This window comes from Bactrocera neohumeralis, unplaced genomic scaffold (genome assembly GCF_024586455.1).
Source record: "Bactrocera neohumeralis isolate Rockhampton unplaced genomic scaffold, APGP_CSIRO_Bneo_wtdbg2-racon-allhic-juicebox.fasta_v2 cluster11, whole genome shotgun sequence".
Lineage (NCBI taxonomy): Eukaryota > Metazoa > Arthropoda > Insecta > Diptera > Tephritidae > Bactrocera > Bactrocera neohumeralis.
Window position 1 is genome coordinate 12461486 of NW_026089624.1, and position 14550 is coordinate 12476035.

Sequence of the window (14550 nt, forward strand, 5' to 3'; positions counted from 1 at the left end):
CCTCTCTCGACGAATAAAAACCAAACTCTATAAGTCCTCATTGTTCCCGTTCTGCTATATGGAGCAAAGGCATGGACAATGACAACATATAATAAGTCGACGTTACGAGTTTTCGAGTGAAAGGTTCGGCGGTAGACCTATGAACCTTTGCGCACTGACCACGGCGAATACGGCATTCGATAGAACGGCGACATTGACATAGCTCAGCGAATTAAAAAACAGCGGCTACGCTGGCAAGGTCACGTTGTCCGAATGGACAAAAACACTCCAGCTCTAAAAAAAATATTCGACGCAGTACCCGCCGGGGCCCCGCAGTTCCCCCGCGGGGGAAGCAGAGGAAGAGAATGACCTCCACTCCGTTGGAAAGCCCAGGTGGAGAAGGACCTGGCTTCGCTTGGAATCTCCAAATGGCGTAAATGAAGAACGACTTGCGCGCTGGTGTAAACTCGGCTTAAATCGCGTAAATACGCCAATATAGCAGAAGAAGATATATTTAGATAAAAAAAGTTTTATGTTAAATGTCTGTTATAGACATTCATCTTTCCAGCTCTATAACACAAATGTGTTAATCAGGGGTTTCACGAAATTAAACTTTCTGTAGTAAAATATACGCAAGCCCTTTCACCAAAAACAAAATCAATGTCGAGAATTGAATTGAATTGATTCGAAAAAATCAGGTGTTTATTATATGGAAAATTGAGTTTTTTATTATCCGGTATACGTAATACTTAAAACCTTTTACCTATCGCCAAAAATTTCTGTTTTTTATGAAGCATAAAACTTTCAGATAACACTAAGAAAACACAAACCCTAATAATAATAATAAAAACGAAACACCCAAATGTATTTATATACATTTCTATATACGTAAACATACATACATTCTTCTGATTTCTCTTCATTGTTGCAGACTATTCTTTGCGCGTTTTGAGGCTGAATTATTTCAATGGGGTAAGACATAAAATCTCTTGTTGGATAAACAAGTTTTGTAAAAGTTGAATTGCTAATGCATAGAATATGTATGTATCTTATCGTGTTGAGAGCGTAACATCCAGAATAACTAATGAAAAGTTGACACATTTCTTTACTAGTTACAAGTATATCAGAAGTTGTTTGGGATATGTGATTTTAAATGACGCGTACAGGTGCCTTTCATTATGATTACTGTAGTTATTTTGAATATGTTCATATCTCCAATTATATGGTACTGACAAATTCTAGGGAAAAAAATATTTGGACGATTGGGTTTTTGCGCGAAATTCAAATTAAAAAGTCTTACAACTTTTTGTTCTTGTTTTCATATTTAAAAGTTGACAAGACAGCACGAGCAAAATTAGCGAAAAGTGAAAAAAGTAATTTTTAAAAAAATTTGTTAAATTTTTTTTTTTGTTTTGATATGTAAAAGTTGACAAGACACTACGAGCAAAATTAGCGAGATATAAAATAGTGAATAGAATATTAGCTATCTATAGTACTATTATTTTTCACATGTATATCAAATGTTATTGGAATGGTGTGCAGAGTTGTGTCAAAAAATGCCCTTTTTCACTGAATCAGAAGTATTTCATGGAGTTACAAGAAATACTGTATGCCTTTTTAATATAAATTTTGCTCGAAAACCCATTCGCCGAAATATATTTTTTTCCATGTTGGTGTGAGTGTCAGTGACATCTGTGCAATACATAGTTACATCAAAGTAATCATTAGTATTTATTATACGTATAGGATATTTAGTATATATCTTTCTGAAGTACATATTGCACTAGGCGATCTTTACGATGAGTGAAATTATTCAAGAAAGAAGTCCCAATAAATTAAGAGTCAAAGATCTTACTGGCGCTGTTGGTATATCAGAAAAATCAGCGAAAATCGTTTTGAAAAATAATTTGTGCCTGAGAAAAGTTAAAGCTTGATTGGTTCCAAAATCTTAAAATTTTTTTCGAAAAACAGCGTCGCGTTAACATCTGTGAAACAATGCTTTCCGACTACCAGGATGTCAAGAAACGTATAACATTCAAACCTAGATAAGCGAGAGTTCAAGGGAGCATAATTTCATTCTCGCTTATAGAGGTTTCTCACTAACCCGAGTTTCTCGCTAATGCAGGAACATGGGTAGCGTTTCTCTCTTATAGAGGTACGCAGCAATAACAAGTCACAACAAGTACGAATGTAGTAAATATGATAAAAATTACGTGCATAATATGCACAACATTTATTATGTACATGTTATGTACTTAGAACTTATTTCTTCTCTTCTTTACTGGCGTAGACACCGCTTACGCGATTATAGCCGAGTTAACAACATCGTGCCAGTCGTTTCTTCTTTTCACCATTTGGAGATTCCAAGCGAAGCCTTGTCCTTCTCCACCTAGTCTTTCTAACGGAGTGGCGCCTTTGCTTCCCTTGGTGAGTCCTGCTTCGAATACTTTCAGAGCTGGAGCCAGCGTAGCCGCTGCTTTTTAATTCGCTGTACTATGTCAATGTCGTCGCATATCTCATACAGCTCATCGTTCCATCGAATGCGATATTAGCCGTGGCCAACGAGCAAAGGACCATAAATCTTTCCCAGAACCTTTCTCTCCAAAATTCGTAACGTCCACTCATCCAATGTTGTCATCGTCAATGTCTCTACATCATATAGCAGGACGGGAATAATGAGTGATCTCTATAGTTTGGTGCTTCAGGAGAAAATAGTTCGAGCTGCAGAACTAAATAGAGAAGGTACCATCTTCTATAAGAGTGTACAGCTGCTGGCGTATGCCGATGATATTGATATCATCGGCATCAACACTCGCGCCGTTAGTTCTGCTTTCTCCAGGCTGGACAAGGAAGCACAGAAAATGGGTCTGGCAGTGAATGAGGGCAAAAACGAAATATCTCCTGTCATCAAACAAACAGTCGTCGCACTCGCGACTTGGCTCTCACGTCACTGTTGACAGTCATAACTTTGAAGTTGTAGATAATTTCGTCTACATAGACGAAGTTATCTACATCTTCAATTTTATGATTTTTAACAATGACGAGAGAGCCATGACGTGAGAGCCAAGACGCGAGTGTGAGGACTGTTTGTTTGATGATAGGATATATTTCGTCTTGCTCTCGTTCTCAATCAGACCCATTTGCTTTTCTTCCTTATCCAGTTTGAAGAAAGCAGAACTAACGGCGCGGGTGTTGAGGCCAATGATATCAATATCATCGGCGTACGCTGATGCATGCTCCTTATCAATTCTTCGTTGCCGTGTTTGAATAGCTCGGCTGGCAATCCGCTTTGTTGTTCTTCAGACGGGAACTTATTTAAAATCCGTCGATTTCGTTTGAGCTTCTGTTTTTGTATTTTCAATGTTTTTCTCTAGCTCATACATTTTGTCAAATATTGTTTGATCAATAACCGCCGTATTCAAGGTACTGATGGGCCGTTTCCAGCATATTTAAAGCTATTTTCATTGAAATGATCTCTATTTCTGTTTCCGTAATCTATGCCTCGTCTTCACTGTCATTTCCAGCGATACAGATGTTCAAACATTTCTTAACGATATCGACGTCGGTTTGTTCTCGAGTTACGTCGCCGTCAATTTGACCGAAATCTTCGAAGCTCGGCATTAACATATTGGATTTGTGAGGCACAAGCTTAGTCCATTCCTCGTTGCAAGGTCCAACTTCATTGTCATTTTCCTTTGGCATGTCTTGCTCATCTGTACTTTTCCAAAAACCCAGTTTTCTTGATTTTTTATAGTAACGTCACTGACTAAGTACTATACTTTTCTAGCAAATTTCTTAGTTGGAAGTACGTTAACTTTAGGGCTATTGTTTTCTTCCAGACTCGTAGGAATATGTTTAATGACTTCTCTGCGATATAAGCGTTTAAAAGTGTGAGTGACGCCTTGATCTAATGGTTGAAGTTTATTAGTGGTGTTAGCTGGTAGGAGGATGGAGTCATGTGTAGAAGTTCACGCAAGTGAGGAAAGTTCTCTGATCGCCATTCACTTGGGAGTGGCCAGAAACGATTCTTTTACACATGGCTCAAGCAGCTCACTACTTCCGGTCTTTGACCAAGTATCCTCTGGGTAGCCTAAGAACATCCGTTCGAAGGCGAGCTAAAGTGAGAAGGCGAAACATTCCCTACATAGGGTTGTGCGCTGGGCTTGGGACCCGCCACGTAAAAAAAACAATACCAATGAAAAATAAAACACAGCCTCGGATGAGAGACCCCCTTTTGATGACGACCATGGCAAACGGAATAAGGACTACGATTTGAGGGCATGCACCTGGAATGTCCGGACCCTTAATTGGGAAGGTGCCGCTGCCCAGCTGGCTGATGTCCTCGCAAAAATAAAGGCTGACATCACCGCCGTCCAAGAAATGCGATGGACGGGACAAGGACAGAGACGAGTAGGTCCTTGTGACATTTACTACAGTGGCCATATAAAGGAGCGCAAGTTTGGTGTTGGATTCGTGGTGGGAGAGAGACTCCGTCGCCGAGTACTATCATTCACTCCGGTGAATGAACGTCTAGCCACAATCCGCATCAAAGCGAGGTTCTTCAACATATCGCTGATTTGCGCCCACGCCCCGACGGAAGAGAAGGACGATGTGACCAAAGATGCCTTCTATGAGCGCTTGGAGCGCGCTTATGAGAGCTGCCCCCGCCACGATGTCAAAATCGTGCTTGGCGACTTTAACGCCAGGGTGGGCAAAGAAGGTATATTTGGCACTACGGTCGGTAAATTCAGCCTCCACGACGAAACATCCCCAAATGGGTTGAGGCTGATTGACTTCGCCGGGGCCCGAAATATAGTTATCTGTAGTACTAGATTCCAGCATAAGAAGATTCATCAAGCTACCTGGCTGTCTCCGGATCGAAAAACTACCAACCAGATCGATCATGTTGTGATAGATGGAAGACACGTCTCCAGTGTTTTAGATGTGCGTGCGCTCCGAGGGCGTAACATCGACTCGGACCACTATCTTGTTGCAGCTAAGATTCGCACTCGCCTCTGTGCAGCAAAAAACGCACGCCAACAAACACAAGGAAGGTTCGACGTCGAGAAGCTGCAATCACAACAGACAGCCGAACGATTTTCTACTCGGCTTGCACTCCTGCTCTCTGAGAGCACTAGTCAACAACTCGGTATAAGGGAACTGTGGGACGGCATTTCAAATTCCTTACGTACAGCTGCAACCGAAACCATTGGTTTTCGGAAAGAGCAAAAGAACAGCTGGTACGACGAGGAGTGCCGTGTCGCAGCGGAGAGAAAACAGGCTGCCTACCTCGCAACGTTACGATCGACCACTACACGTGCGGGATGGGATAGATACCGAGAGTTGAAGGGGGAAGCGAGACGCATTTGCAGACAGAAGAAGAAAGAGGCCGAAATGCGTGAGTACGAAGAGCTTGATAAGCTGGCCGACAGGGGTAATGCTCGAAAATTCTACGAAAAAATGCGGCGGCTTACAGAAGGTTTCAAGACCGGAGCATACTCTTGTAGAACCCCCAAAGGTGATTTAGTCACTGATGCCTAGAGCATAGTGAAATTATGGAGGGAACACATCTCCAGCCTGCTGAATGGCAGTGAACGCACAACACCAGGAGAAGGAGAACCCGATTCCCCAATCGATGACGATGGAGCAGACGTTCCATTACCCGACCATGAAGAAGTTCGAATAGCAATTGCCCGCCTCAAGAACAACAAAGCGGCAGGGGCCGACGGACTACCGGCCGAGCTATTCAAACACGGCGGCGAAGAACTAATAGAGAGCATGCATCAGCTTCTTTGTAAAATATGGTCGGACGAGAGCATGCCCAACGATTGGAATTTAAGTGTGCTATGCCCAATCCATAAAAAAGGAGACCCCACAATCTGCGCCAACTACCGTGGGATTAGCCTCCTCAACATCGCATATAAAGTTCTATCGAGCGTATTGTGTGAAAGATTAAAGCCCACCGTCAACAAACTGATTGGACCTTATCAGTGTGGCTTCAGACCTGGAAAATCAACAACCGACCAGATATTCACCATGCGCCAAATCTTGGAAAAGACCCGTGAAAGGAGAATCGACACACACCACCTCTTCGTCGATTTCAAAGCTGCCTTCGACAGCACGAAAAGGAGCTGCCTTTATGCCGCGATGTCTGAATTTGGTATCCCCGCAAAACTAATACGGCTGTGTAAACTGACGTTGAACAACACGAAAAGCTCCGTCAGGATCGGGAAGGACCTCTACGAGCCGTTCGATACCAAACGAGGTTTCAGACAAGGCGACTCCCTATCGTGTGACTTCTTCAACCTGCTCCTGGAGAAAATAGTTCGAGCTGCAGAACTAAACAGAGAAGGTACCATCTTCTATAAGAGTGTACAGCTGCTGGCGTATGCCGACGATATATATATAGATATATTGATATCATCGGCCTCAACACCCGCGCCGTTAGTTCTGCTTTCTCTAGGCTGGACAGGGAAGCACAGAAAAAGGGTCTGGTAGTGAACGAGGGCAAAACGAAATATCTCCTGTCATCAAACAAACAGTCGTCGCACTCGCGACTTGGCTCACACGTCACTGTTGACGTCATAACTTTGAAGTTGTAGATAATTTCGTCTATTTAGGAACCAGCATTAACACCACTAATAATGTCAGCCTGGAAATCCAACGCAGGATTGCTCTTGCCAACAGGTGCTACTTCGGACTGAGTAGGCAATTGAAAAGTAAAGTCCTCTCTCGACGAACAAAAGCTAAACTCTATAAGTCGCTCATAATTCCCGTCCTGCTATATGGTGCAGAGGCTTGGGCGATGACAGCAACCGATGAGTCGACGTTACGAGTTAACGAGAGAAAAATTCTGCGAAAGATTTATGGTCCTTTGCGCATTGGCCACGGCGAATATCGCATCCGATGGAACGATGAGCTGTACGAGATATATGACGACATTGACATAGTTCAGCGAATTAAAAGACAGCGGCTACGCTGGCTAGGTCATGTTGTCCGGATGGATGAAAACACTCCAGCTCTGAAAGTATTCGACGCAGTACCCGCCGGGGAAGCAGAGGAAGAGGAAGACCTCCACTCCGTTGGAAGGACCAAGTGGAGAAGGACCTGGCTTCGCTTGGAATATCCAATTGGCGCCACGCAGCGAAAAGAAGAAACGACTGGCGCGCTGTTGTTAACTCGGCTATAATCGCGTAAGCGGTGTCTACGCCAATTAAGAAGAAGAAGAAGAAGTTAGCTGGTAAACACATTACTTTTACGTTTGGAAGTGTTGGTAAGTCTGTATGGGCAGCACAGTTGTCAATGAATAGCAAATTTTTTTTCGGTTTATCTTCATTTGTTTGTCAACTTCTTTCAACCAATCTTTAAATTATATCTTGGTCATCCAACCCTTTGTGTGATTGGCATAATCAACGGATAGAGTCTTGACACCTTTAAAACATCTAGGTCGCATTGATTTCCCGATGAAGAGAAGTGGGAGTTTGTCCGTACCACTCATATTTACACACTGGAGAAGTGTAAGGCGTTTCTTGCTTTGTTTTTTTCCATGTCATTTTTCGCCTTTAAACGTAAATGTTTTATTCGAAAGGCACTTGAAAATCAAAGCAGTTTCATCCGCGTTGTAAATATCATACCCTTTTAAAAGATTTGGCAGATCTTCAGTCCAGTGGTATCACACACCTTGGTCCACAGATTAACTTTCCTCAGCTGTTTTTTTTTTTGAAAGCTATATTATGACTAATTTCAAAACTATCTAACCAGCCATTGCTAGCAGAAAAGTTCTGAATTCCCAGTTTTGTAGCAAACTCTATTGATTTTTCTTTCAACAAAGTTTCATCTATAGGAATGTTATTATCGAGAGTTTGTTTTATCCATTCCAAAAGACCCTTTTCGATATTGGGTAATTCAGAAATTCTAGTCCTCTTAATATTTCCATGTCCATCACAGCACTCAGACTTTATAGAGTTTTTTGATTTTATAATTTTAAAACAGGTGGATTCTAGTAAATTAAACTCCCTCTGAATTTTATTGCGCGATTTTTCGGATTCAAGTGCATTCACTATTTTAAGTTTATCACTCAATGACAGTACATTAATTTTCCGTTTTGACATGATGCAGAACAGAACTTTCCTTCGCAATTGATTAACTATAAACTGAGTAAGTCCAACAAACAGGACGGTACACAGGCAATGGACATGTCATTCAATGCCATAAAATAACAACGTTATTTAGTTACAGGCAATAGAATAGCCACAATATGGACAAAAAATACAAAACCCATGGTAGGCAGTTCCACGAAAGTTAAGAATGAGTCATAAAATAGCGTATGTTAAGTTTGTAATTTGTTTTGTCATTTGTTACTGTATGTGTGTATCTTTTGTGCATATATGTATTTTTATTGTAGCTATAGGTCCTCCTAAATAATATTCATATGTAAATAACTAAAGGTCGACTGTCCCTTATAGAGGTATAGATAAGTATCAGTCTCACTTACGAAGGTTCATGAGAGAAAATCTCTTACAGAGATTTCTGATTCTCGCTAGTAGAGGTTTTGGGAGCTTAAAATGACGGGTCCGGGCTATTACTCTCACATGTAGAGTTTTCTCACTTATCCAGTTCTCACTTATCCAGGTCTGACTGTATTACTATCGATGAACCTTGGATTTATGCTAACGACCCGGAAACAGAATATCAATCCGCCGAATATCGTGGCAAAGGTGAGCTGAAGCCGAAAAAAACACGTCAAAGAAGGTCAAAAATCAAGATTATTTTGAGGGCACAACAAGAAATACTATTAACACTATAAATGTTATGCGTCGTTTGCGCATGGCTATTTGTAAAAAGAAACCGGAAATATGAGCCTACAACTATTGGTTTTTGCCCCACGATAATGCACCGTCGTGTACTGCATTGATTCCTCGTGAGTTTTTCGCCTAATTTTCAACCAATATCGTACCGCAACCGCCGTATTCGCCCGATTTAGCTCTGTGTGACTTCTGGCTATTCAACAAACTCAAACGACCGCTCCGGGGAAACTGTTTTCAGTTAATTGAAAACATTAAACGTGAATTACTACGCACATTGAATGCTATTCCAGAAATTGATTTTAACAACTGTTTCGAGGATTGGGAAAAATAGTCTAAGTGTTTTGGGGCCAAGGGGGTGTAATTTGAATGGAACGACAAAGATTTTGAAGAACAAATTAAGAATTTTAAAATTATGAACAAAGGCGTACTATTTTTTGCTCATGAACGAAACACACTCGACAACAAGAGAGATTATAAATGTGTTAATTGTGAAAGATAATTTAAAGTTGTTGCAATGTAAATATGCACAAGCCTTAATATATATATAATCTAATAAGATAAATAAATATTTATTGTTAATTTATTTATACATATATATATTCACTGAAATAGACAATAGAGATGTAAGCTAGACATTCCCACCGAGCTTTTTTGAGAAGTCACATAAGACTGATAATTACGTACTAAAATAGAAGGATATAAACCATATTGAGTATGAGATTTAACTGAACTTATAAACCTTATGCTACTATTTTTTGGTTCCAAACGATGCTCATTCTCTACTTATTTTATGGAAATATCTGACATACACGACGATGTATAGACGTATATCCGAAATGTCTAACCGTAGGGACGGTGATCATTATACTCGTTATACCTTTTTGTAGGAGTTTTTATAAATTTGTTGATATTAAATTACACTTACCTAAGCGAAAGATATATGTATGTAATGTATATAAAAACAAAATTATTTAAAAAACAATGCGCTTTGCCGTGGTGTCATGGATAGAGATGCCCGGAATCAATATTTATTATGAAATTTTATTAATATACATCGAAAACCGCATAAATTAACGCTGTAAATTTTTACACCCTGAATAGGGTATATTAAGTTTCATACCAAATTTCTAACACTCAGAAAAAAACATCGGAAACCTTATATATGGTACACCCTGTAACTGTACAAGCTCCGAAGAAATTGTTAAGGTATACACAAACTAACCTATTATAATGAAGTTTTTGTATGGAAACATTCGTTTGTGAGCGAAGTTAACTTTTTTTCTTATTTCGTTTTCATTGCTGTTGATTTGCTTTTATTTTATAGAAGTATACAAATTTTGCAAAGAACTTGAAATAAGAATTATAAAAAAGGAAATATTTAACTTTTCTTTCTCAAACACTGTGAGGAACATGGAGGCGTACGGTGATAGTGGCATTTAAAAACATTTCAAACTATGCTATACAATACTATAAAAATTGAACGTTTCAAAGAAAACAAAGCAGTCTCTTCTAGAAAATTATAATTTATAAATGATAACTTGACCATAAACTATAACATAGTCGAATTATAGCGGCGTACATCTTTTACCAATTTCATGAAGAAACCATTTTAAAACAACAAAAAATTTAATGCAAGAGCAAATAGAGCTTATAATTTGTATCTTGCTACATATACACATATGTACTCGTGTGGGCACAAAATAAGATTTTATAATTTAAATTTGGCGCGAAAACTCAATCATTGAAATATTTTTTTCTGTGCCAAATGTCACATCAAAATAATCATTAGTGTTTAGTATACGCTAGCTTTCTGAAGATTTTTACAATGAGTGAATGATCCAACAAAGAAGTCCCATTAAATTTTGTTTGCGGAATTAACAAGTTCAGAATGTTGAAAAAGATCTTCAGTGATAAATCTTTGTCACGAGCAAGTGTTTTTGGTTGTTACAAATTATCCAAAGAGGCTCGAGAACGCAGTGACGACCAACCGCAGCATCAACAAGTCAATAAAATAAATGAATTGATAATTGAGAATCGACGATTGACAGTAAGACATCATCGCGTTAACATCTGTGAAAAAATGCTTTCCGACTACGAGGATGTCAAACGTATTATTACTTTGGCTTACGTCCCGGAAACTGGCGATCAATCGGCCGAATATCGTGGGAAAGGTGAGACGAAGACAAAAAAACCACATGAAAGCAGATCAAAAATCAAGGCTGTCTTGACAGTTTTCTTTGATTATCGAGATACACTCTGAATTTTATTGAGTGTTGTGCGTCGTTTGCGCGAAGTTATTCGTAAAAGAGGAATTATGGGCCGACAACTCTTGGTTGTTGCACCACGATTATATAACATCGCGTACTGCATTGTTTCTTCATGAGTTTCTCTCCTAATTTTCAACCAATATCGTGCCGCAACCACCGTATTCGCCTGATATAGCTCTGTGTGACTTCTGGCCATTCAAAAAACTCAAACGACCGCTCCGGAGAACCCGTTTTGACCGTTTTCAGTTAATTGAAGACAAACATGGCATAAGTGTATTTGGGTCAAGGGGGATAAATTTGAGTGGAACGACTAAGATTTTGAAGAATAAATTAAGATTTTTAAAATTATGAACATAGCCTTGCAATTTTTTGATCATAGTAATAAATAAGTGAACTTTATTCTAAGGAATTACAATCATTTACAATTTGTGGATTATAATGTATTTGGTTTAAAATTGATATGATAAATACGTTGAAAATTTATGGTGTAGTATTATACACATATATTGTTTTAAAATTGTTTATTCGGTCAAGTTATTGAGTATTCTGAAGAACCGAACCATTTAACACTTAATTTTAGGGATAGTCAGAGTTAAAAAGAATTCATGTTGTTTCTTAAAGAATAATAACTTATAATTATTATCTGAAATTTTGAAGAAAATCTGACAACTACTTTTCGAGTTATTCAACATTTAGCAAAAACCAAAAACCAAAATTTGTAACAAATGCCAGTCACTCGATATTTCCCCGAAAATGGAATCAAGGTACAAGGTGCTTTCCAAAATATGCAGGACTTTTTGAATACAGCGCCTCCTGGTGGCGCCATCTATATGTCTATATATACTGGCGGCCATACCGGCCAACGAGCTAAAACACTCGTTGGACATGCTTTTGGGGCCGTGAAAAAACTGTATTGAAGCAGAAGGAGACTATTTTGAATAAAATAAATTGATTTTGCCGAAAAAACCATTTTTTCTGTTTTTTTAAGTCCTGTTTACTTTGAAACGCACCTTGTATTCGGTTTTACCGGAATTTACTTATTTTAATTCTATTAACGAAAACACTTACCTATTGCAGCTTTTTGTGTCAATGTTGCTGGTACCGACAGCAGTATAACTATAATAAGCAATAGCATACTTCGTGCTGATATTATTTTGGTACTGCATACGCTTTGAGTTTGCGCTTTGGATAACGATGGACATAATTTGCTCGGGAAATGCAACGATTCATGATTATACAACTTCGGCTTGTGCAGCTGAAAAAGCGTCCGAATCTTCAATGATCCACATCTACAACGCAGATACAGCATATCTCGCTATTAAGACAATGTACTGCTTTCGTTGTTAATACAGGTTGTATCAAGGCCTTTTGCGCCTGAAACAAGAAATGTACTTGGTTTATAAAGTATTATATGTACATATGTATTAGACGTTTTATATCGATTTAAAACATCTTAATTTTTATGTTCCCTTCCCATTAAAAACTGACGATCTTATAGATGAGATTTGGTTACGATTAGATTTGATTAAGAAAAAAGTGCAGAATTGTACTCGGTTTAAAATAATTAAGTTATAATGAATAAAATACTTTTACAGAAAATTCGACATGAAATTTGTATTGAAATATTTTTGACATATATATAAAATTTTAAACACGAAAGAAAAAAGTCCTCACAAAGCCGCCCTTTGTTATGGAAATATTTAAATATGTTTCAAAACTAATACAAATTAGTTTTTAGTTATTGAACGTTGTAGTTGAATTAATTTATATTTTTTAAAAAACTTGGTCTAAAAAGTTTAATATCCTTTTTAACTCAATTTTAATTAAAAAAAATTATTAGAGATCACGTTCTGAAAATAAATTAGTTATTACTGTGAGGAACAATATTCACTATGTTTATGCGTAGGCGAATAACATATTTTTTATACAATTTTATCTACAAATTAAATATATATGGCGCCCGCCGTAACCGAGATCGGTGGTCACTAATTCGCCGATCACTTGGTGAAGAACATTCTCTTAACCTATTATCTGCTGTTTATTCATACGCAAGTGTATATATTTGTCATATGTTGGAAAATAAATACCATTAAAGCTTTCAAGTAAGAAAACTTTAACATTCACTTTGAAACCGGATATATGTATATATGTACATATGTACACATTAATTTCTAATAAAATGCAGTCGAACTTGCATAACTCGTACTTCTTTTATATATGATTTTAAAATAAGTGTATTCCCTAGGTAAAGCTAAGATAATAAAATAAAGCGTGCCAGTGAGACATACAGCTTAATATCCAAAATTCAAAGCGTTCACATCCCTGAATGTAGTTTACTTCTTAACCAAAAACTCAAACGTTAATTTTATGGAATAGGATAACTAGGTCATGCATAACTTTACTGCCTTATATATTTACTTCTATAAATACTTGCAACATGATAAATTGATACGGTGTGACAAAAAAAAAATTTCATTGTCCTTTTTATTATATAGAATATTATATTTGGTAAAAGTTCATACCGTATTATTGAGTCATAGTCTTTACCGCTACATTCAATTGTTTATACATATACAACACGTACGGTGGATATTCCAGCATTACTATGTATATTATGCTACGTGATCTATTTTTTATTAAATTCAGCACGCTATACAAATTTGCTTTTTAATAAAAGTTCAATTTATTATATATGTATATTCAAAAAATTAAATGAAACTCTTAATACCTTGACTTCATCCTATGAAACTGAATATGATAAGAGAAAGCGTATCAACTATTATGATGCTGTAATTCAGTGAAAAAGGCAAAGTAACAGAAAAGATTCCATCTATGGAAGTTTTAGTGTATGTGTAATATTTAGTATTTCTTTGAATGCTGTTATGAACCTTGAATTTGATTTTAGACAATTAGTTTAGGGAGTTATGCTAAGTTTAGCTGGCCAAACTTGTATGGCTCAATAGCCAAAAAACATTATTTGCAAGTTACCAATCTTGTGACAGTTATGTTATTTCTATTGGCTTATGTATAAATAGTTATATGTATATCATAATTCTTTGTCTTAGCAAACATAATGCTGAGTGTACATACTTGACCAGTTTCCTTCACCACCACTTTATAGGAACACTGTTTTTTTAGTTTATACTCTTGTGTATATGTTTCTTACTTATTTTTTGCACATTAATTACTTCAATTTTCAAATTTACTTTTATATGGAAATTCGTAACAATCGAGTATTAAATTTGCAAAAATTTAAAAATAGATATATTGCTTTGCCACATCTTTTACGCACTTATGCCATAGATATTTTTATTTATCTTTTCATTCGTCTTTAATGAACGAAATAAATATGTGCGGAGTCCAGATACGCAACCGTACAAGCTGAATGTAAGTTCATCAACTGATTAACTATATGTCGGCGACTTCATGTATAACTTGTATCACGGTGCTGCTCTTTAATAAGTTGATAGCAAAACCAAAACCGCTTTTGTACCTCT

At 37.6% G+C, this 14550-nt stretch overlaps 1 protein-coding gene across 2 annotated transcripts in view; it reads right to left on the reverse strand.

Annotated features, from left to right (window-relative positions):
* The window catches only part of LOC126765903 (uncharacterized), a 100499-nt gene extending 85949 nt beyond the window's left edge, over positions 1 to 14550 (reverse strand). The window contains exons 1-2 of one of the 2 annotated variants that reach the window (XM_050483570.1): positions 14144 to 14550; positions 12122 to 12427 (exon numbers count right to left, since the gene is read on the reverse strand). In XM_050483570.1, coding sequence (XP_050339527.1) covers positions 12122 to 12362 — 241 coding nt within the window. In that variant the 5' untranslated portion in view covers positions 12363 to 12427; positions 14144 to 14550. Of the gene's footprint in view, positions 1 to 12121; positions 12524 to 14143 lie in introns of those variants that run through there. The other variant, XM_050483571.1, reaches the window with a different exon arrangement.